General features: G+C 43.6%; 1 protein-coding gene across 2 annotated transcripts in view; it reads right to left on the reverse strand.

The window, feature by feature from the left end:
* Window positions 1–830: 830 nt before the first annotated feature.
* The window catches only part of Nfyc (nuclear transcription factor Y subunit gamma), a 65076-nt gene continuing 41308 nt past the window's right edge, over window positions 831–24598 (reverse strand). For both annotated transcript variants that reach the window (XM_031378507.1, XM_031378508.1), the window contains exons 3-10: window positions 24209–24280; window positions 21861–21974; window positions 16721–16816; window positions 11848–12021; window positions 8498–8656; window positions 5104–5211; window positions 2845–2904; window positions 831–1671 (exon numbers count right to left, since the gene is read on the reverse strand). In XM_031378507.1, the coding sequence (XP_031234367.1) occupies window positions 1552–1671; window positions 2845–2904; window positions 5104–5211; window positions 8498–8656; window positions 11848–12021; window positions 16721–16816; window positions 21861–21974; window positions 24209–24280 (903 nt within the window). In that variant the 3' untranslated portion in view covers window positions 831–1551. The remainder of the gene's footprint in view (window positions 1672–2844; window positions 2905–5103; window positions 5212–8497; window positions 8657–11847; window positions 12022–16720; window positions 16817–21860; window positions 21975–24208; window positions 24281–24598) is intronic.

Below are 24598 nucleotides of genomic sequence, written 5' to 3' on the forward strand. Positions count from 1 at the left end.
GGCCAATAGTCTTTACTATTTTTTTGCCCAAGGAGTAAAGGGCAGTTTGGCCAGACCAGCCAAACCTGAATATAACGTAAATCCCAGAACTTGGGACTTACATTTTAAGAGGAGGTGTGAACCATCAGTCTTTGCTATGCCAATGCCCACCCTACCAGGCAGGTTTACAGTGAACCATCTGTGGCAAGGGAATCCCAAGGATACCAGGCCTCAGCTTGAAGGGTCTAGTATGAGCCTCTTACCTGCACCTTACCCTTTGAGCCCAAAGCCCAGGGAGTTGTCTAACAGATTATGGCAAACTGATCTTTGCTCGTCCTAGCACTGCTATCATACAGTGACAGCAGGCCCAACTACGGTTGTAAAAAGACAAGGACGCCAGAAAAATTGCTCACTGTTGGCTCTTTTCTGCTTCAATAGATACGAAGCAGGCTTGCTATAGAAGCCCTAACATGATGGATGGCAAGGGGCATGGGCTGCCCTCTATGGCAGATCCAAGCCTTTGGTGATGAGAACTACAGCAGGCAGTGGCAAGAGCCACTGTGCCAAGGAAGGTTTTGGAGATTTCCTGGGTTCCTTGTTTACACCTTTCTCCTGGAAAGATGTCCCCAGTGGTTCATCTGGGTGAGGTGAGGCTTTTCTGAACAAGAGACATGTTCTGATGAAACTCATTTGTAAACAAGTCAAGAATCTCAGTCTGAAAGTTCCCTTGGCTTTGTACACCAGCTCCTGACAAGTGATCCACCTTTCCTGACATCCAACCTTGAAACAAATCAACCTTTCCAAGCTTTTCCCAAGTGAGCAGCCCACATGAATGTCCCAGACACAGATTCTCAAGTACCGAAAATGAGATTTATTGCATTTCATGCAGTTTGAAGTCCATGCAGCAATGGAGATGAGCACAATCTTTAATGTATTTAAAAAATAAAACAGTGGCCAGAACAGTGCACAAAGTCCTGGTTCTCCTGGAGAGAAGGGACGGGGAGGAAACCAGCTCTCTGTGGAGAATGAGTTCATGGCCCACAGGCGAGAAATGTTTCCACATCTTCTGGATTCGGAAGGTTCTGGGGAAGGGGCAGAGAAGAATGCTGGTGGAAAAGGGTCTGACCCTTTCTTTTTTTCTGAGGGCAGAGCTTGACAGATTGGAAATCTGGTACTCCCTTAGGAAGGAAGAGCACAGGCTTCCCCTTAGCCGTGGTGGAGAGTGCCCAAGCCAGGAAACATACAAGAGAATTATTTCTTCAACCACACGTTTCGAGAAAAGGCCATAAATATGTGATTTTAATATTCTTGTTTCATAGCATTGGACACATAGCTCAAAATATTGAAATATTGATTCCTTGGAGACAAAAATGGAAAAAAGAAAATAAAAAATATTGCATCTTTCTGTTGTAGAATCTCAGTCCCCAGGCGTGGACAGTAGTGCACCAGTATCTTAGCCTGCAGGAGGCAATGAAGTCCCAGTTCCTCTGGTGAGGGAAGGTATGTCCCCATCGCCTGGGGCTCTATGGCAAATATTGTGTTGGGTGTCCTTGGCTTTGTCAGCTCAGGCCCTCAGTCTCCAGTCACCTGGGGGGTCTGCCCATCTGAGGATTGGTTAGCTGACTGAATAAACATGGGCTGGGTGAGGTCTTGGCCTGCAGGCATGGTGACTTGCTGGATCTGGTACAGCTGCTGCAAAAGGGTAGAGAGGAGAATGAGGTCACTCCTGGGATAGAGGCAGACAGCTCTCTGTAAGCCTCCAACTGGATAGGGTCCCAGATACCTTCACTACTACCCACTACAAAGTGTCAGAGGGAAGGGGGACGGAGTGGCAGTCTTTGTAGGGGAGGCAGACCACAAGCAGCAGGCACAGGAGGCACCAGACTGCCATGTGAGATAGTTTAGTGGACATCTCCTGTGTCTTTCATTTCTCTTTGCTCTCCAGTTAGTTCAAACTTGTTGCATCCTTTTCTGCTTTGATAACTATAAGCACCTGACCATAGTACTAGCATCTTGTAAACCAGGATCCTCAGACCTTTCCTCCAAGGGATCTGTGGCAAGGAGGTGGTCTGGTGTTAAACATTTACTATAACCAAACCTGTCAGAGCAAAGAAGACAAGTAAGGACAGTCCAGCCTCGTGGTTTTGGGGGCCCCTGAAGACCCTGGTCCCAGCAGAGTGGAGGGAGGGGCCAGAAACCAACGCTTCTCTTCCTGGCATCAGAAAGCATATGTTGGACGTGTCACCTATCTCATCCTCAGTGGAGCCAGAGACTATGCTGTGAGGGGAAGCAGGTGAGCAGAGAAGACCCCTCTCTTTCTTAGGTATCTAAGAGTATTCAAACAGTCACATGGTTCTTCATCTGAACTAATCTACACATCTAAGTGTCCTGGAATAGGAAAAAAGCAGTCCTAGGGAAGGAACCGGAAAAACCTGCATTTTTTTTGTTTGTTTTTTGAGACAGGGTTTCTCTGTGTAGCCCTGGCTGTCCTGGAACTCACTCTGTAGACCAGGCTGGCCTCAAACTCAGAAATCCACCTGCCTCTGCCTCCCAAGTGCTGCGATTAAAAGCGTGAGACATCACTGCCCAGCAAAACCCTGCATTTTAGTGCTGGCTCTGCAACAATAACTGAGTGAATTTGGAAGAGGCATATCCCACCTCCAGGGCTCAGGTCACTCCCTGAAGGATGGTAATTTGAGCTGTATAACACTTAGGGTTTTGTTTGTTTGTTTCTGGCTCCCACAGCCTGTAGACATAAAGGAGTACTACTTGTATAACAATGTTCCGTCCACTACCAGGGAGAAAGCTGTACCCAAACCCACACTGTCTGCCATCCCTAGACCCAAACTCAGGCTGGGTCCCTACCTGTCCATCTGTGAACTGGCTGAACTGCTGCTGTCCTTGCTGGACCTCTGTCTGTGTGATCTGTAGGGAAGCACAAAGAGAAAGCAGGCATGTTAGCTGCAGAGTCTATCAGCTCACCACATGAAGATGGGACGACACAAGACCTACAAAATGCTCAGAACGAGGCCTGCCACCAAGGAGGTGTTTGACAAAGGCCTATAGAGCAAGAGTCTCTCTCAGTCTCCCTCCACACCATCCCCCCTCAAGGTGTGAGGCTCCTCAGCTTTAAAGTGATAGTTATGGCTTTGACTAGAAGACCTAAAAGATTATTATTCAGCCAGCGAAAACAGATTGCAAAATGGAGGGCAAAGTGGTGAGTGGTCCCTTCCATCCTTGGAAGGTGGGCTCCAAACCAAGCCCATATCACCCAGATTATCTGACTGCAATATGAAACACCTAGTGAGCAGCAGCCTTGGCCCTCACAGTCCCCATGGCAAGCTATGAAGTACTTTTTTCCGACACTCGATGTGCAGTTCTCTGGGCAGAGAGAGAGAGAGAGAGGGGTGCGCAGCAAGAAAAACATTTATTCCACACCCTTCACATTTTACAGGACTTTATACTGCCAAGCAGAGCTGTAGGATATGATGACAGCTGCTGGAAAGAGCTAAGCAAGCTGCAAAGACCAGAGCGTGTGCACGTGTGTCTGTGGAACGTGCAACTTGCAGCAGCCTTTGTACACCAGCTCTTAGAATTATCAGAGCCAATGTATCCGGTAGAGGTTGTTCTCTCATGTGTCCTCACAATGGCCCAAAACAGCTTCTGTGAGTCTAGCAAGGATGTAAGGACCAAGAAAGGAGCAGGGACAAAGGGCTTAATACTGCTTCCTATTCTAGGTCCTGCGCCTTCTGTAGGTCTGTAAGAGCTTGAGGACTGTGGGGAGCTTTGATTAATCTATACAATCCCCTAGTGCAAAGTCAGTCTTGCAGAAATGCTTTCAGGATACCTGAACAAGTCCAAGACAAACAATAATTCTCACAGATTAAGGCCAACTGTGCTTTGTGGCCAGCAAGATTTCTATCCATAGCAGCTGAAAAGTTTAATTTACCTTTAAATCACATGTATTTTATCCGGTACGCAGTCAACAAACATTTATTAAATGACTAGGTGCCAACTTATAAAATTACATCGTGGAGACTTTTAAGTGCCTGCAAAGTACCCACTTCTTGGGTCCTCCATTCTCCCCACTTTCTGGCTTCTACTGCCCAAACTGGCTTCTGAGGAACCACAAACCCTTCTCACTTCTTTCTGCTTCCACGTCATAAAAGGCCTCTTGGATCTCAAGAAAATCATAGATCCTACCTATATGCTTTTAAAGAAAAGAAAAAGGAAGTAAGAAAAAAGGAGACAGTCTCATGGGCATAACCAGTCTTGATAAGACAATCAGTGTCACCGAGACCCAAGAAACTTATGGGAAGCGCAGATCCATAGGCAAGCAGGTAGAAGGGATAGAAAGGGCCCTTTAATGATTCCAGAGATGATCCTGAGCTCAGATGCCTTACTTTGGCTCATACTTCACATTTTCCCAAATGAGATCTTTGGAGACCTGCTCTAACTCAGCTCTGTCACCACTGTCAATAGATACATCACCAGAAATGCAACTGGGCCAGACAGGTCCAGCTCTTAAACGATTGCTGCTTTTTTTGGGTCTGAGGCGAAAGGATCCATTAACAATGCATCCCCTTCACCACTGTCCCCCATCACCTGCAGTTGACGACCATGGCCCTCAGGCCTGAGGCCTGGAGTAAGTAGCCCCCTTGGCACTTATGATTCAGCTTTCAAGATGGTAAGGCAGGGAGGACATGAGGGGTGGGGGGTTTCTCTGTCTGAGTCTGTCTATGGAGACAGAGTAAGTATGCTTCCCCAAGGGCACAATACCAGAACATAGCTGTCTTTGAAACTTAGGATGGAACACAGCCTGGCAACTAGTTTCCTCCACCTTGATATATACACAGTTACACCAGGGTCCTTCCTGATATTCTTGAGACCTGTCTGTTCCTTTGTCCCTCAAGGGCAAGATGGTAAGGCCCTGGGCATTGTGAGTCCAACTGTCCAGTCAATCCCATCTGCCCTGGATAAGGGGCAGAGATAAAGGTTTTGGGTAAATGGTTCTTGCTGAAGGACAGGGTGGTGAGAGTTCTGTACTTAGTACTCTCTTTCCTACAAGAAGTTGACCAGCTAATGCTTGTCTCTCACTCAAGCCCATGTCTCCAGTGTACATACCTGTTGGGCGTTGGTAGCAAGTGTCTGGATCTGTCCCTGGACAACTTGGGTGCCTGATACAGGCTGGGCTAAGCGGATATACTGCAGCTGGCCGGCATTCAGCTGCACCTAGGATGGGGCAGAGATAGAGACCACAGGGGATGAGTACAGTCTCATATACACATGCACTTCCCACGACCAGATTTAGGGATTGAACACTCATAGAAGCCTACCCTAAAAAAAAGTCCTTTTAAACACAGGCCAAAACAAGAAAAGCACCCCCCACCCACCCACACACAAAAGAGCATGTCCTAAAATGGCTGCATGCCCATCCTGTGCTGGCAGTTGGCTATTTGATCAGAGCTTATCTGAGGCTTTCCTGAGACTGCCTGATACTTCAGACTGAGCTTTAAGTGCAGTCCTCCCCCACCATCTTCATACGCTTTGAACAGTTCCTAGGTTTGCCAGGCACCTAAAACAGATGGCTGTCAATTCAAGCCATTCAGCACATCTTGGAGAAGTCTGGCCTGCTTTACTATCTCTGACCCCAAGATCCAGGACCAATCAGGAGGGAGTCGGGAGTGGTGGTCGGCAGACTTTGAAGATCCTTCATATTCAGCACTAGCTTCTGGCCAAATACTCCCCAAGGGAAGCAAAGTCAGTGAAACTCTCACAGAAAATCCCATGGGAAAGCAAAGCTACAAAACTGTCCTTGGAGTTCTTCATGCTTACAATGGGACCTCAAATAACCAGTAATACAGCAGCCTGCACTTAATTGTGTACTGAAAGCTTTAACGCAGGCTCCTAGAATTCCACTCTGCCATGATTGTGCTCCTGGAGCTGGGGTAAAGGGAGGAATGAGACAGTTACTGAGATTTGTGGGTCAGCAGAGATAAAGGGTAGTGGGGGCGGGGGGAGGCACAGAGAGGTGGAAATGGGACGGGATGGGACAGTGGTTGTGTATGCCCACAACTAACTCAGGGGCTGGAAGTTCTTGAGAATAAAAGCTAATTTGGTCTGTCTGTTTCTAAGGCTCAGAAAGCACCTTCCAGGTTGTTTAGCTTGCTTGTATTGCAAGGAAGAATTTCCTCAGGCACACAGCATCACACTGTTGTACTGGCACACGCTTCTTCCTGGCTTTCAAAAGCTAACTTCATCCCAGGAACCTTACTTCTATGAGGAAAATGCTGACAGGATAAAGCTTTGCCCTACATGCAGTGCTACATCAAATGTTTCTCTGAAATGCTGGCTTCAAAAGATTTGAGCTATCAAGAAAAACGGAAGTTCTTTTAAAACAAAACACCAACACACGCACGCATGGATACCTACCTATCCACCTATCTATCCATCCATCACTGGCTGGCTCTGAACTCACTACATAGACAAAAGACTAACCTTGAAGTTCTGATTCCCCTGCCTCTACCTCCCAAGTGCTGGGATTACAAGCAAGTAGTTTCTACAGTGGTAAGGATCAAATGAAGGGCTTTGTGTATGCTAGGCAAGCACTCACTAACAGTACTGTATCCCTAGCCCATAACTCATCTTCTTCTTTTTTTTTAAAGATTTATTTATTTTATGTATGTGCTGTCTTCAGACACACCAGAAGAGGGCACCAGATTCCACTATAGATGGTTGTGAGCTACCAAGTGCTTGCTGGGAATTGAACTCAGGACCTCTGAAAGAACAGTCAGTGTTTTTAACCGCTGAGACATTTCTCCAGTCCCATAACTTATATTCTTGGTGAATAATTCCAAAGCTACTTGCTTGAGGCAAGATAGAGGAGACACAGAATTTAAATCTGTTAAACATCTGATTCAATGGAAATACATACAGCAAGTGTACTGTGACCTGTATCACTTTGTTCCAGAACCAACAGGAGCTGCTGGCAAGTCGTGCCTGAATTCCTTACCAAATCTGTACTGCAGTTTCCCATTGCCATCAAGGCATTTCTGTGGATGGAAGTAGTTTGGGAATCTAGAAGGCCAGGCAAGAATCCTAGGGTGAAAAACTAAAGTCTTATCTCAAGTTTAGGTAAGGCTCCTAATAATCACAGGTGGCTGGCTTTCTAGCAGAGGCGGCACTGGTAGCAGCTCCTAGGGCTGCCGAGGCTCTCCTCAGAAACAGGTGAGCAACTTTGCTCTTAGGCTTGAGAAACCTATGCCCAGCGCCTCGGTCCTTCAAGAAGAGTGCGTCTACTGCTCCTCATTGCCCTGCTGCCCAAGTTCCTCAACAAACAAGCCTCTTCTCTAGCTTTTAGAGGGATATTAAAGGTTCTGTGTTCTGGATCACCACTATTAGAGACACTGCTGAGCAGCCTCGAGAGTCTGGAAATGCCAACTTTTGAGAAGATGTCTTGAGAGCCACGAAGATGAACTACCGAATTTTGTAACACATCTTCTGACCAATACTTTGTTTCTCAGAGGGATAAAGTTAATACTCCAAGATGGGGGAACTCAGGCTTAAATGACTTTATTTGGGTCCATTCAAAACACATATAAGCCAGACGATGGTGGCACACACCTTTAATCCCAGCTCCCAGGAAACAGAGGCAGGTGGATCTCTGAGTTCAAGACCAGTTTGGTCTACAAAGAGAGTTCCAGGATAGCTAGAGCTATACAGGGAAACTCTGTCTTGAAAACAAACAACCAACAACACATACAAAAAGAGAACCATTTAAAAGGAAGGTCTTTTTTTTTTTTTTTAAAGATTTATTTATTATATGTAAGAACACTGTAGCTGTCTTCAGGCACACCAGAAGAGGGCAATGCTTAGAGTTGCTGTGATAACTAAAAGAACAGGGGGCTTTTTTAGTAAAGGAATGGGAAAGTTAAATGGAGGCCAAAAATATACTTTGCTACACACCCCTCTAGGAACCAACTTAAGAATATATAACAAGTGTTATTTATGGCCACCCCTACGTGTCTCCCCCTCTTATTCTCTGCTAATCAATAGATAGGTCTGGGGGTGGTAAAATGTCACCTGTTGCCAAGCCTGATGACCTGAGTAGTTTCTAGGACCCATGTGGTAGAAGTAGTCGTGGTACTCAAATTCCTTGACAAATATATACTGAAGCTGACATTAAATCACTTGTATAGATGAAAGTGCCTTGGAAAATCTCATTACATAATGTTGTCCTGATTTCTATACACATATGAAAAAGCATACCTACTCATGCACAAACAAATAAATGTAGTAGTAGTAGTAGTAGTAATAGGCAAGAGCTATAGCTAGCACGATTTCTCTGAGTAGGTGTAGGAGAGGACAGAGAAGAGCTACAGCACAGGTAAGGCAGAACCTGGACTGAAGCAGAGCAGAAAGTTAACATCGAATGAAGCTGGGTGTGTGATTGGAATATCGACATCATGAGTTGAAAAAAATCCATCTGGATGGCTGGGGACAGAGAGGACAGGCTTACCGGGATCTGCTGGATCTCTCCTGTGTTGGTAATGATCTGCTGCATCACCTGCATGGTCTGTCCAGTGCCACTCTGGGCCTGCTGGGCCTGACCCTGAGGTTGGGCCTGTACAATCTGCACCTGTTGACCTTCTCCAACCTGCATGGTCACGGGTGTGGTCTAGAAGGAAGAGCCAAGAGAAAGCTGTATGAGCTCTGGCTGGGAGCCTGTAGAAGTAAACTGGGAGCACACACACTCCATTACTGCCTAAATTTGTCACCCTTTTAACATGCAGCCCAATAGGGTGTACAACATAGCTAGAGTTAAGTCTGAAATAGAAACAAGAAAGCCAAACCAAGGTTTAGGTTCACAGTGCAGTAGCTAAGCTTAATTAGCGGGACCTCAAATGTTGCAACTCCATAGTTCTTCTGTGATGGCAAAGTGCATATAAGATAGGGGGAAAAAAATCAAAGCAATCATGACAACTGACAAAAACAGACCCATGTCAAACTAGGAGAAGGTGAATCTAGAGGTCACAATGAAACATGAAGTGGAGTCTACATGAATTATATTTAGGGTCCTAGATTATACTGTAGGCATGAAAAACACTGAAAAGTCTACCCTCATTCAGTGGCACACAACAAAGCAACAGTTTGAGCAGTCAGAATGAAGAGCCCAGGTTTAAGACACTTCTGTCTTATGTCCATGACTTGTACTTAGCAGCTTTATCACTATGAAGTAGACTCTGAGTCTCAAGACCTTACCCCTTAATGTGACTTTTTAAAAAAGGTTTTTAGAGACAAGGTTTCCTCTGCATAGCTTTCACTATCCTGGAACTCACTCTGTAGACCAGGCTGACCTTAAACTCATAACAGAGATCTACCTGCCTCTGCCTTCCAAGCGCTGAGATTAAAGGTATGCACCACCACTTCCTGGCTTCTTTGATGTGACTTTTACAGAGAAATGAACGAAGTGTATCTGACCTGTCTAATAGTGGGGGTGATGGGAGTACCTGCACCTGTATTCTCATCCCGTATCAGACATGATCTTCCGTGCTCTAAGTTAACAATCCTGTCAAGCAGACGACAGGGAGAGTCTCGAAGAATCATGGACTTCAAATGATATTGCTATTCTAACGTTAGTTCTTAACTGCACAGGTGCCCCAGACATAGTAACTTGGTAACTAAAACTATAAGGTGTGTGTGTGTGTGGGGGGGGGGTTGGTTGGGGGGGGAAGGGGTGTCATAGGAACTAGAAAAGAGATTTAAGAGATTACTAGGTAGGGGAAATTACTGAAAACTGGAAGAGGAGAGACAGCATTCTCAGTAAGTCTCCTTGGTGGTCTAGAACAATAGCAAATATCTCTTCTACCTGTCTAGCATGATGCTAGACCTATTCCTGACCTCCAGAAGGGAGTTCCCAACTAAAACCAAAAAACACAGAATTCACTTCAGCACAGTTTCTTCCAACTTTATTATAATGTATATCCTATCTTAGGAAAGATACCTGTACTTAAATGAAACAGCCTTCACTACTCACTCACTATGGTTCTAGGGAAGTGTGACCTCGCCTCTGGCTACCCTGAACCTGCAGGACAGCAGTACAATAACTTCACCAACCTCACAAGCTTTCTCAGCTTCAAGCCCAGCAGGTCTTTGTTGGCAAGGAAGACAGATGAAATCTTTGCTGACCAAAACCAAGCATGATGCCAACCCATCATTGTACTCCATCAACCCAATTTTTGAGAGTATTTCCAAGTTATTTCTAAATTGTTTCAAGAAAATGAGGGCTTGTATTAGCAGCTGCCAAATCATCCATAGCGTGCCCTGCTATAAGCACAGAAGCCATGGCCTTCTTGGGTCAATCAGCCAATCAGGGCTAGCCCTTGGCAGCCTCTCTTTAAGTTCACTCAGTAAAGGGACAAGGCCTTTGGCAGGTAAGGATTTCTCACTGCAGAGGCAGGGGCATCAGGGTGCAGTGAATCCTGAGGCAAGGCCTGGGCCATAATCGGTTTTGAACCTTGCTTGCCTAGTAGTGTCTGACAGAGAGAAAGTACTCAGTATATTTCTATTTTATGAGTAAATGAACAAGAAATAATTAAATCCATCCCACCCCAATGTTTTTCTTCTAGACAAACTTAGTTCTTTACTAAAATATACAAGACTCTCCAGGATATGTTTCCTAGACTTGCCTAGATATCTCTTGTACTAATTAAATTCTCACACCATTTTCCTTTGCCGTTTCTCACTTTTCTGTCTGTCTGCTTGCTTGCTTTACTTGCTTGTTTTGAAACAGAATTTCATATAGCTGAGTTTTGTCTCAAATTCTTGATTCTGTCACCCCCATCTGCAGTGTGCTGGGATTCTACATGTAAGCCACCATGCCCAACTATTTCTCATTTCTAAGCCGTTGGCTTTGCCGGGGCTTCGAGTAGCAATACCATGCTTTCCTAATGTATTCACACTTCCAGTGATCCCTCTAAAAGCCAAACACATTATTCTTTTCAGGAGCCTCTAACCACCTTCTCTTCCACCAATTCCTCACATCTTTGTTAAGATACTCTTTTGGTAATACTCTATATATAATTCTAAGGCTGACTTAGTTTTACTTATCCCATGTGATGATATAACCTTTAAAAATATTTGTATCCCCAACTAAGACTACTGTGAATTCCTTGAAAATCAGGATTGTTTTATCCATGCTTATGTCCCCAATACCTAGCATAAGACTTTACTCACAGAGGATGCTCACTGTTTGATGAATAAATAAAGTAATGACTGACAGAATTGGGATTCAGAGCTCACAGTACTGAGTCCTCTGCAGCCTCTCATGACTCCCAACGGATGGTACTGCTCTCAACAGTACTATGGGGGAGAAAAAAAAATCCTCTGATTACTATTGTCAAAGGAGAAGGTCACCTGACACAAATACAGTAGGACAGAGAACTGTCAGAAAGGAGAGGTATGCAAGCTGGCAATAGTACTGCTCTCCCCTTTAAGGTACAAATTCCAGTCCTGGTATAGACAAGTAGCAGGTATGGAATCCACTGAAAAGATCTTTTACAGACATCCCACCACTGTTCACGGGTGCATTAGAGAATTTTTTTTCCTTCTAATATTTCTGAGCTCATAGGGATCCTGGAGAACATCTCGTCCACTGCATTTTCCTTATCTGACCTAAGAGGAAAACAGGGTCCAGAGAGATTAGGGTGATACTTTGTGTCTGTGACTCGCTGTGGGGAAAGCTCAGGTTTCCAGACATCAAATGCAGCACTCTGTAAGGATATGATGGCCTCTGTACTGGTCACATTTGCCCCACCTAAACCTAAGAGACACTGCGTTCTAGGTGGGTACTCCCTGCCACTCACAGACCTGACCCTGCTGAGGCTGTGCAATGATGATCTGGCTTGGTTGGATGGTGGTCGTAGAACTGGTGGTCTGCTGGCCTTGCTGCTGTCCCTGGACCTGGACAGCAGTGGGCTGCTGAGCCAGCGTGAAGTAGTACTGGACAGGCTCCGCAGGAGTCACAGACTGGCGTACCTCCTCCTGTGGGGTGGAAGGAGAAGCAGGTAAGGGGAAAAAAACCAACTCAGCAACCGCCACAGTGAATTTCCACTCTTCCCTGAAGCAGGCTATGTGCAGTTGCCTGCCGAATGCTGAGCTCTCCACATTTGCAGTCAAAGGAAAAGTGGAATTTGGAGAGACCAGTTGTGCTAAATCAAACTAAAAATAACAGTTTCTATAGACTTCACAGAACATACAGCCAATTTTCTGAAGTCCCGAGTAATCATCCATTGTGTGATGAGTTGCAAACAGGCAAATAATTACCGTAAGCAACAACCACGCACCAGCAGAGCTTGTCAGTAGATTCTGTCAAAGCCTGTGATGGAAGAACATTGCTACCTGCCAGCAATGGAAGATGCTACCCAAACTTAATATCCCCAAGTCCCATAAAAAACAGCATCCCTCATTCCAGAAGGGACCTATCAGGGAGAGAGGAAACAGCTTTTCCTAGACTAGAATTCCAGAGCCAGCTTTTCGCAACACACTAAAAGCTCTATGTTCATCCCTGTTGTGTCTACGGCAGCATAGCATCTGAGTCTAACTGTACTCAGCCACAGAAGTGCAACCCAGGGGACCTGACGATAGCTCTCTGCTGGGGCGCTGCTTTGGCTGGCTAGGGAGGCAGCATTCTGTCCGGTCTGTTGAGTGAGGAGATTGTTCTTCAGCTGACGTTTTCCATGGCAGAAGGAGTAAACAACCCTCTCCCAGCCACCTTGAGCTCACAGCTGAGAGTGTAGGATGTTTACACACACTACAACATGGTTATAGCCCAGGGGTTGGTAGGCCTCTGACCACCTAGAGATCAGCACCTCATCCCGAGTGACCTGTGACACATAATGTTCCTGTCTAGGACAACAAAATATTCGATCACGTGGGCTGAGTAAGAATATTAGCTAATTTTATTCACTTCCTTATTCAGAGCTACACATGCCAGGTTTCAGAAACGAGTATTTCCTCAAGGTACTAAGACCTTCTCACCTGCTCAATGCTCTCTAAAGCGTGCTTCCATGACACTGTCATGGACACTTATTGCAAGATTTTGTACTTGCATGACAAACTGTCAATTCTGCTCAGATGTAAGTCCTACTGCCTCTCACTCGCTTGCTTGCTACTGTCCCATACAGGAACTAGTACATACTACCTGACTGATGAGTATCAGACAAGCAGAAGGCTGGAGACAGAGAAGTTCTTCTCTGAATGCACACTGACTGCAGTATGAATCCTTCCAAACAGAACAGCTATAACCAATAACTCTACAAACTGAGTGCCTCACATCCTGTGACCAAGTGTGTGGGAAAGCTGTCCTTGTAGCACCAGGCTGAGTGCTTGCCTGTTAGTCCTGTAACTGGGACCATGAATAACTAGCCTCCAAAACATCTGAATCCCTACAGAACAAGGTTCCCTAATGGGCATCAACCCAGAATATGAAACTGCTCCTAAATATTCTGGTTATCCAAGCAAGTCTTTAAGCATAAGCTGACCTTCTGGGTTAATGTAGTCTATGCTTCAAATTCAGTCATCAACATGATCATGCAGAGGCAAAAGAAAAAAAAGTAGGAGAACTTTTATTTTCTCAACTTCCAGTCAAAGCCAAGTCCATTTCAACTCTGGTTTCTTTTCCATTTTAAGCAAATGTCAGCTGGCAACCATGTCTTGGCAGGGATACATACCAATACTCGTTTAGACCACAAAACTGAGGTCAACTGCTCTTTCCAAAGCTGTGGAAATAAGTTCAGTGTCTATTTTTCCCCTCATTGAGGTCTCTCCTTCCTATTTTAGAAATAGGAAGGCTGGACCTAACAGCGGAAATACTCTTACTTATGAGAGTATTAAGAACTGACAACGCAGAACAGTTGGGAAGGCAGGGAGGGACACAGTCACTTCCTGCCTTTGACCTGTGACTGGCTCTAGGTGTCCATAATTATAACACTGAACGAGCTTTTTGTTTTGTTTTTCCAAGATAAAAAGCAAATTCTTTAAATACCTCTGCCAGACCCCAAAATGTAATTTAGAAAAAACTCTCAAGCAGGCAGACAGCCTCTCCTATGCTTCCAACTGCATCCTCTCAGGTAATAATGAGTTAGACAGTTTCTAGAACACTGTTGTCAGGACAAGCATGGCTGTTTTCAAACTGCTGTGATGGAAGGAGGCACAAGTAAGGTTCCTCTGCTTTATGAAGACTCATTCTGCAAATGGAGGTCAAGCCAGCAGGAAATGATGATGCTTGATTTAAAGAAATGGGTGAAAAGATAATGACATTTCAATGAGCAGGAACTTTCAACTCATAGCTTAGTGGGGGAAAAGTCAACCCTCAACTGCCTTCTACTTGCGAACAGTCTACTTACTTCCATGGCAAAAAAGACAAAGGGAGATTCCAAACCATCTCTGAGAAGTCAGGACTGTAGCCTCATAACTCAGTGTCTCCCTTTCCTGGTGGGTCAGCACCAAGTCCTAGGAAAAAACCGGACTGACTGGGTCAGTACAGAAGGGTACCTGGTCCATGCTAGCAGTGGCTTCTCTAATGCTGAGAGTGGAAAACTGACAGTGAACAAACAGCATCACAGCACAGGGTCACCACTAGACTAGGGGAAAAGAATACATTCACTTTAGTAGCAGGGTGAGCCGCTGCCTCCTTCAGAGGGTGTGTTTTGGAGAGTAGGCACTTTTAAAGGACTTTAGGAGGTGCCAGCCAATTTGGAGCTTGGGAAAACTTCATGTCTACAGAGAATTAAAAAAATGCTATCTTAGAATTTCAGGCCAGCTTTCAGCAATCTCAACCTTTTAAACACCAGGCAGCAGCTGTCCTGAATAGGATGTCAATCAATAGCTCAAACACCTACAAAGAACTAAAACCAGGCAGCTGGAGGAGTACTCCTGCTGGGTACTCTTTAAAGGGAGATGGACCAAGTGTAGTGTCCATGTCTTCAATCTCAGCACTCAGGAGGCAGAAGCTCTGAGTTCCAGAACAACCTGGTCTACAAAATCTAGCCAGGGATACACAGTGAGACCCCATCTCAAAAATCCAAACTAAACCAAAGAACAAAAGAGGGAGATGGGGTAGACCACTAGCAAGTCTAACACCTTGACAGACCCAGAAGAACAAACAACTTTAGAGGAAGGTATAGGTCAGCAGCTCTCAACCTGTGAGTTGTGACCTCTTTGTGGGATGAAAAGATCCTTTCACATGGATCACCTAAGACTACTGAAAAACAAATACTTGCATTAAAATTCATAACAGCAAATTACAGTTATGAAGTAGCAATGAAAAAATTATTATTGGGAGGTTATTACAACATGAGGAACTGACTAAAAGGTGCAGCATTGGGAAGGCTGAGAACCACTGGTACAGGATAACAACTTTCTCTTTAGTTAGTCTATTCAGCAGGCAGCCATAGTGAACATTAGTACAATAAGATCAATGCCTGACTGCATCACAGATCTTACCACCTTGTCTTTAAAGGAGGCTCCCAGTGGACACCTGAGAGCAAAAATCCAATACAGAAAACAGGCTCATGGTGTTACCAGCTCCACATGAAAAGAGGCAGTGTGAGTTCTTGTGACTTCTCAGAGAGAAAGGAAGTAACCCAGGAAAAGGAGACAAGTTCATGGGCACAAACCTGCAATGTCTCAAAGCCGATGAGCGCAGCCGGGGACGACTGTGGCAGCCTGCCGCTGTAAACATCCGACTGAAAGCTCCTCTCAACACCTTACAGCTTCCAGTCAAGGATGTTTACAGTAGCAAAGACTGCCCAGAAAAAGAAAGAGCTTCGGTGAGGCACAACCTGCTCCCATAAGGAGGTGACCCAGGGCTTGCTAACCCAAAAACCCTCATGCAGGGTCAGAATTAATGTCAATTACGGATGCCCACGTTTTCTGACTGGTTATTAGTACAGGTCAACATGGGGAGAATGGTTGTCATTAAATGACTCTAAACAGTGTACTACAAAATAATTTGTTAAAAACACTTAAATCTTATGAACAAAAATAAAACAAGCAGGACATGGTATGGCTTTACTTCTGTGAGGCATATTACACTAAACCTAGAGAATCATGCGAACTGTGTGCCTGAAACAATGAGCTCTGTAAGACCGGGGTCTATTACAATCACAACTAAATTATATGCACTCAAGTGCTAAACAAAACAAATGGTGTGATCTTTGGAGATGAACAGGCAGAAGAGGGGCAGACACTCAGTTCTTGTAATTAAAGAGAAAAATGTAAATGGTGGTTCTAAAACTTCATTGGACACTAAAGCATCTGGGGAACTTTAACTATTGATTCTGGAGTCATAGCATCATAGGTTCCCACTCAGTGGATGATGGGTAGAGTCAGCACACTACAGAGACACAGCACAGAGTAAGAGAATAAAAGCTGCTGGCTCCAATCCGATCACTATGCCCAGAGAGGCTGTTTCTGAAGTCTGACTGGCTGAAAAAGCTTTTACTTTAGATGAAGAGATCCTGAACTGAGCTCCAGTGACTAGGCTTTGACTTTGTTCTCACTGCAACACTACCCCAGAGGCACTGAGTTAAAAGTACCCATAAATGAGTAGAAGGAGATGCTGAAGATGATCTGGACTACAGAAGAGAACCACGAACAAGAAATGCTTTGGGTGGGTGGGAGGAGCCCCAGACAGCGTTTTGCCCCAAAGGTGGCAGCTGAGCAAGTCCTCCCTGCTCACCTGGCGCTTTGGAGGTTTCAGTTCATCTCTTGGAACAATATCGATGAGAAAGTCGAACTGATCAAATTTTGTAATTGCCATAGCAATATCATTCCTCTGTAACAAAGAAAAACAGAGTTAAAAACTGGCCTAGGAAGAATCTAGTTCTTTTGGCTGTTATCCTTCAAGTAAAAGGGCATGACCCTACCCCCCAAGTCCCAGTATCTGGAATTAAACCTAGGGCCTTATATCAGCAAGGCAGGTATTCTGCCACTGAGCTATACTCCAGCCTAATGAGATGACTTTTAGGCTGTATTAAAAATCTCTAGGTTTGTACAGAGCTAAAAATAAGAACAGCACAATTTATATATCAGACTCGCTGGACAGAAATCAACAAAGAGATACACATATCTCCTGCTCTATGACAGGACATCTGAGCCCTACTCACCACTATTTCTGCTTGTTCTAGTTTCAAAGCCTCCATAAAGTTATAAACCACCACCCCCTGGCTAATTCAGGACAAAGCCAGCAGTCTAAACTGGCATTCTGTAGTATACAAGGTCAGCCCATCACTCACTTGTATGATCTTTTTAAAGGCTCTAAGCACTGTTTTGGTTTTGTTTTGTTTTTTTACAGGCACTTAAAATCCAATCACTCAATTTTTATGTTACCTATTGTTTTTAGTTTAGAATCAAAATTGCATTACTTAATGAATAGTTTAAGTCTGAATTGGAGCCTGAGTTTATTCTAGGTGGATAGTGAACACAGGTCAGCTGACAAGGATGTCACAGGTAGGCTTTCTCTCCAAGTCTGATATTCCCCTCCCTCTGAATAATAAAAAAATCAACACTTTTTCTTCCATATGATTTGTATACTTTATTGAAAGTTTTAAGGTTGAGAAAAAAAAAAACACTAAGCTCAAGTGAGTGATATACTTAAGTACATATGGGAAAGTAAATTTTGAAAATGTATTTAAGCTGGGCGGTGGTGGGGCACGCCTTTAGTCCCAGCACTTGGGAGACAGGGGCAGGCAGATTTCTGAGTTCGAGGCCAGCCTGGTCTACAGAGTGAGTTCCAGGACAGCCAGGGATACACAGAGAAACCCTGTCTCAAAAAACCAAAAAAAAAAAAAAAAAAAAAAAAAAAAGGAAGAAAATTTATTTAAAAATAGACCACTTCATGGATGAAATGAGTGGTGTGGTATGATAAATTTGTTTGTTTTTCTTTCTCCCTCTTGGTCCAGCGCTCACTCCAGCCACGCTCGCTCTAGCCCATAGTTATTATTATTATTATTTGTTTCTCACTATGGATAGTTGTGAGCCACCATGTGGTTGCTGGGATTTGAACTCATGACCTCCAGAAGAGTAGTTAGTGCTCTTAACTGCTGAGCCATCTCACCAGCCCAATTTGTTTATTTTCAAGACAAGGTTTTCTCTGTATAGCCCTGGTTATCCTGGGATCTGCTTAAATAAAACTTTAACGGCAGAATTTGGGAAGAAAATATACAGGTACTCACTACAAACTTTATGTTTGAAATCCTTGACAATAACAAGGAAAAGCAAACAAACTCACAATACCCCCCACCCCCAGCAACCTCTAGATCCCACAAAGAGGATGCAGCAGGCCAAAAGGAGGCATGGACATTTTCTGTTTTTTCCTTCCCTAGTATCTGTTATGGCCCCAAGCCACTGAAATGAAAACCTCCAATCTACCCTTCTTGCCAACTACCAACTTGATAATAAACTCTCCTAACCGAAGCAGGGCATATCTTAAAGTCTACCAGAACTCAATTAAGATGAACTCAATAGTATAGCTTTCTTGACAATGACACCTATTCATGCTAACTAAACAGCTCCCTAAGAGTCTTTTCTACCCTTCTCATAGCCCAGGTTAGCCTTGAATTTGAGATTTTAATGATGGATGGATGGAGGGGGGGGCATATGCCAAGGATGCCGACCTTGTACTCTAGAACTTGCATCACTTCACAAGTATATACCACCATACCCACCTTACTGTGCTATCCCTTAAAAAAAATTTTTTTTTGCTTTTGGTTATTTTGTTTGATGTTTCATTTTGTTTTGGGACAGGGTTTCTCTGTGTAGCCTTGGCTGTCCTGGAATTCATTCTGTAGACCAGGCTGGCCTAGAACTCAGAGTTCCATGTGCCTGTTTCAGGAATGTTAGGATTAAACGTGTACACTGTCACTCCCACTTTATTGTGCCTTCCTTAATATTTTACTGAGTTACTCCTCATTTCAGTGAAATACAGAAGTTTAACACTAAGCCTACAGCTGAGGCAGCACTGATCCATTATTCCTGGAGGTGGTGCTTTAATATACACTAGACAGTTTTCTCTAGGATCTTTAATAGTTTTGAGTTTTATTGTATTATATGGAGCAGCAGTCTTTGTATCCTAAATCCTGATCCACTTCATGATATAACAGAATTTGTTTATATATTTCTGATGGGTTGCTGAGCGGTTCACAGTTTTGAGCTATTACAAATAAGGTTGTTACAAATACTCTTATGTAAGAACGTTGCATTTCTTCTGGATGCAAACCTAGGAGTAGAATGGTCAAGTTAGAGTAAGTATGTGTCTAACTCTTGCAAATTGTCAAGAAGGTTTTCCAGAGTGATTACACCACCCTACATTCTAACCAACATTCATTTTTAGATACCTTCTATACCAATACTTGGAATTGTTTCTCTTTGATTTTAAGTTATTCTGGTTGATTAGAGCAGCATTCACTATGGTTTTAAGCTATTACTCACAGGTGACTAGTGATGCTGCACACAGGCTTAATGGCCATTGTATTAATTTTTAGGAAACACAGTAAGACTGAGCATACTATGGTGTGAGTGTAGAGGTCAGCAGCTTTGTTCTCTTCTTCCACCGAAGGGAGGAAGGGAGGGAGGGAGGGAGGGAGGGAGGGAGGGAGGGAGGATGTGTAATGTATGTCACTTAGCTAAGCCATTTTGCCAGGCCCTGCCATTCAAGTACTTTCTCCATTTTACTTTTTAATCTGAACTGACCTAGACAGTAGCTTTTACAAGATTATATACCATCCACACACATGTAACATACATACATACACATATACCAGATCATATGTACATATATACATATACAAGAGAGTGAGAGACAGTGTGCAGACACCATGCACAACTTTGGCAGGGCATAGTGACACATACCTATAATCCTGGCTCTCAGGAAAATCAAAATTTTCAGGCCTAGAGTTGGAGAGGTAGTTCAGTGGTTAAGAGAATGTTCTATTCTTTCAGAGGATTCAAGTTTGGTTCCTAGCAGCCACTTATAATTCTAGCTCCAGACCATCCAATGCCTTCTTCTGGCCTCCATAGTATACATGTACACATGCATACAGTATTTTTAAATAAGTGGGAGAGGGAAGATAATTCAGGGCAGCCTGGACTACACAGGGACCCTGTCCCAAAATTAAATAAACAGTAAAGAATATAAGTCTTAACTTGTGTGTGTGGTATATGTACACGCATGTACATGCATAGGCCAGAGACTGGTATCAGAGTCTTCCTAAGTCTCTCTATCCATCTTAATTTTTTTTGAGACAGAGTCTTTCACAGAACCTGGGACTCAATAATTTGGCTAAACTGGTTGAAAAATGAGCTCCAGAGACCCACCTGTCTCTTTTCTGTCACAGAAGCAGACGTGGATTCTGTTGCTTACATGACAACCACTTTACTTACTGAGACATCTCCCCGATCCATGGGTCTCTGATTTCCCTGTGTCAACCAAGCAGGCCTCAGACTCCCCATGATCATCATGCTCCTGATACTGATATTAGAATTACAGGCTTACAGTATCATGCCTAGATAAAAATCTTAACTTCTACTCAACATCCATCTGCACCAGCTGCACAGTCCACAAGCATATGATTTGTGTCTGTTTTGTGCAATGCTGATGTACAGGGCATATAACAGTTCCTGTCACATTTTAGGTGTTCAGTAAACAATTTCCATTAGAAATGAGTAGGCATGGGCTGGTGAGATGGCTCAGCGGGTAAGAGCACCGACTGCTCTTCAGAAGGTCATGAGTTCAAATCCCAGCAACCACATGGTGGCTCACAACCACCCATAATGAGTTCTGACGCCCTCTTCTGGTGCGTCTGAAGACAGCTACAGTGTACTTATGTATAATAAATAAATAAATCTTTAAAAAAAAAAAAGAAAAAAAAAGAAACGAGTAGGCATATATGTTTCCACTTCTGTAGGTAAAGGAAAATGAAGAACTCATTGGCTTTATTAAAAATACTTTCAGTCCTTTGTATCTACACCCCTCCCTTTTTTTAAATCTGGAAAACCTTTCTTCTAGGATAGTGGTTCTCAACCTCTATAATGTTGCAAGGCTTTAATAACCCCAACCAGAAAATTATTCCACTGTTACTTTATAACCGTGATTTTGCTACTGCTATGAATTGTAATAAAAATCTGAGGAGACCCACAAAGGGGTCTTGACTCACAGGTTGAGAACTGCTACTCTAAGGGCTAATGCCTAGCTAATGAGAAAGAATTTTGAGAACTAGTATTATCAAGGGTTCTACAGGCATATAAATATTGAATTGCAAGGTTAAAATAAAGACAGGTGGATTTCTCTGTGTTCAAGGTCAGCCTTGAATAATTAGCTTTAGGCTGGCCAGAGTTACATGGTGAGGTCCTGAAGCAAACAAACAAACAAACAAACATACATACATAATAAAAGAGTAAAATAAAAAGAGAACAAAAGGAAACAATTTCAAGGAAGGCAGACAAGGAACAAAAAAAATATTTATGAAGTGAGTGAGACCTTGAATTCTTTTTGGGATTGTCTTTTCCTGACAGCTCTCAGTTTCCAACAAAAGTTACATCTAGAAACAGGCAAACACTGGATGACTTTGAGCTTTGCCTCTATGTAGGTGTAGGTGCACCAAGTAAAGAGTGAGCTCTGTCACTAAGCTGTGAAAACCTTGTGAGAACAGGAAACTAATAATCTTAGAAAGGAAATACCATCATTGTGTCTAACAAAATATACCCGTGTTCCAACAGAGAAAGATCACAATTACATATCAGCTTGGCAGAGGTCCATTGGTCCAAAGCACAGGAGAGGAAAAGTTGCTTGCCCTAGTTTTACCAATGTGAGTCTGCATTACCTGAAGAGTACGACGCTTGTTATCTTCTGTGTGGATCCAGGCTCGAAGAGTCAGCTCAGTGATAAAAATCTGGGCTGCCTTAGCAAACAGCACAGGGGCTTCTGCACTGATCATCTGTAAGAGATTGTAGGCCTGTGCTGTTAACCACCATAAAAAGCATTCAAGCCAGTCAGCCTCCTGCATTGATGCCGACCTTAAACAAGAACTAAAAAATGAAGTGGCATAGCCTCTTGAAAGTCCAGAGTAGAATAAATCCCTGAGCAGGAGTAAGACACAGCACCTATGGCCGCCAGGTCAAGGCACGGTGTTTACTTCTGGCCCTGGTCAGTGTGTCCGACCACGCTCTTTAGACACCTGGCTTTCCTGCCTCCTCCACCTCCCAGTGCTGGGACTACAGGGATTCTGGTGCTTACTCTTCTTAACCTTCCTAACAGCCTTTCAAAAAAAAGTAGAATTTAAGAAAGTAAAGTGATGTAGCCATAGCTATAGAGCCAGCAGGCAGCAGAGTTTAGATCTGAATCTCAAGAAACCATTTGAGAAAAGACAATGAGCCTGGCCACCGATGGTTCAGGATAAAATCTCATATTTCTCACTTTTCTGGCTTTAGTTTTCTTAAACTTAAAAACAAAACAAAACAAACTTTCAGTGTTACTAAAGGAAATAAGTAGGGGTAGCCAGTGTATCCAGTACAGTACCTGACATGTACTAAGCTGTCTTAATACATCTGACTTCAACCAAAGCTGCGAAGAGCAGCTGCAGATAGAGTTATAGATGTATAAGATGAGAATGGGATCTTGGTTCTACAAACACAGTGGTCAGTTCATCTTTGTGCACACTTCTATAGCTGTGTAGTGTGTAGGCAAGGTAGCACTCAGGAGGCAGAGACAGGATAACTAAGAGTTCTAGTCAAACCTGGGCTATATAATGAGGTGACACCTGTCTTAACAAACAAACAAACTAACTCACAGAAGCTAACAAAAGGTTAGTGCTAAACGAACTATTAGTCTTCCATGCAAATTCAAAGATGTTACACATTTTGAGAGGTAAAGAGACAGAGCTGTTCTTCCCTAAGAATCATAATCAGAGGTAAACTCCTAGGAATAAAAAAAAATGTTCAGGGATTAAACTTTTCACAAGTACAATTCACTCACGGTTTGTTTTTAAAATGATTAAAATATCAGAAAGGTGCGTGTCGTAGTTTGGAGTGAGAATGGCCTTCATATATGTATGTAATCATGTGGTCCCCAGCTGGGAATCTTTGGGAAGGATTAGATATGGCCTAATCCAGGAGATATGTCTCTGGGGCAGGCTTTAAGGTTTCAAAACCTGTATCATTCCAGGTTTTGAATAAACCTGGTGCTTGAGTCTTAAAATGTGAACTCCATCCCCCAACAACTGAAGTGGAGGCTGTCCTTGCATCTGCTGCCTGCCTGTGGATCCCATTCCCTTAACTGGCCTCCGAGGGAAAGGATGCGCCTAGTCCTGCAATGACCTGATAGCCAGGGCAGGGTGAATACCCAGGGAGGGCCTCACTCTTCTCCGAGGAGGGGTTGGGTATGGTGGAGGGGTTTCAAGGGGGGAACTGAAAGAAGGGGCTGCGATCGGGATGTAAAGTAAATAAATAGATGAAAAAAAAAGTGAGTTCCAGCAAGGAGGTTGTAGTGAACACCTTTAATCCCAGTACACAGGAAACAAAGGAAGGTGGATATCTGAGTTCAAGGCCAGCCTAGTCTACACAGAGTTCTAAGATAAGTTAGGGCTATACAGAGAAAATATGTCTTGGGAGTGGTGGGGTAGGGAGCTCCTTGCACCATATCTGCCTGCCTGCTGCAAGCTCCCTGACATAGTGAACATAGATTCTAATCCTCTGAAACTATAAGCCCCAATAAACCCTGTTATAAACTGCCTTAGTCACAAGGTCTTCTTATCACAACAACAGAAAAGTAACTAAGGCAGTGTAGTATCATCATTAGAAATTTCTTACAGCTCAGAAGGTTTGAGACTGTAGCAAGTGCTGAGAGGAGAGCAGTGTTCTGTTGAACTGAGGTATGCACGTGTTTACACTGTAAAGTGAGAGAGTCAGGGGTAGCACCTGACCTCAAAGCAAACACTAAGTATCTTGGAGGAAAAAAATCCCATGATATCCCAATTTCCAAAGAAACATCATTCAATAATTAAAACTGTTCCATTTAAGGTCATTTCTATTTTAGATAAAAGCCAAATAAAAACATAAGTAACATATCATAATATTTTTATTTCTGTTAAACCTTGAACTCTGGAGGAATGATCAGATCAGTACTTAGTTTTAACTCTAATATGAACCTAATATAAAAATAATGTGAATTCACCTTCACGTCTTCATCCAGTTTCATAATCTTCTTAATACGAGCCAGTGGGAGTTCCTGTACTCGGAAATCTTTCTGAAATGAGCAATAAGAGGCACGTGAGTGTGGAGTGGCCAACAAAGCAGCTAAGCACAGGCAGTGGCAGATGGATTGGTATATTCCCAGCTCAGGAAATATAACAAGGGAAGAGGCACAGATAAATTAACAAAATACAAGTTCTAAACAAAATTCTTCCTTAGCCCTTGCAGGGCTCCAAACTCTCAGACTGCACTCATGAAGGAAAGCCAGCAGTGACGAGGTTCTTTGCCCTGCTTAGAAGTTCATTTCAGCCGGGCGGTGGTGGCGCACGCCTTTAGTCCCAGCACTTGGGAGGCAGAGGCAGGCGGATTTCTG

Source organism: Mastomys coucha, unplaced genomic scaffold (genome assembly GCF_008632895.1).
Source record: "Mastomys coucha isolate ucsf_1 unplaced genomic scaffold, UCSF_Mcou_1 pScaffold18, whole genome shotgun sequence".
NCBI classification, from domain to species: Eukaryota; Metazoa; Chordata; class Mammalia; order Rodentia; family Muridae; genus Mastomys; species Mastomys coucha.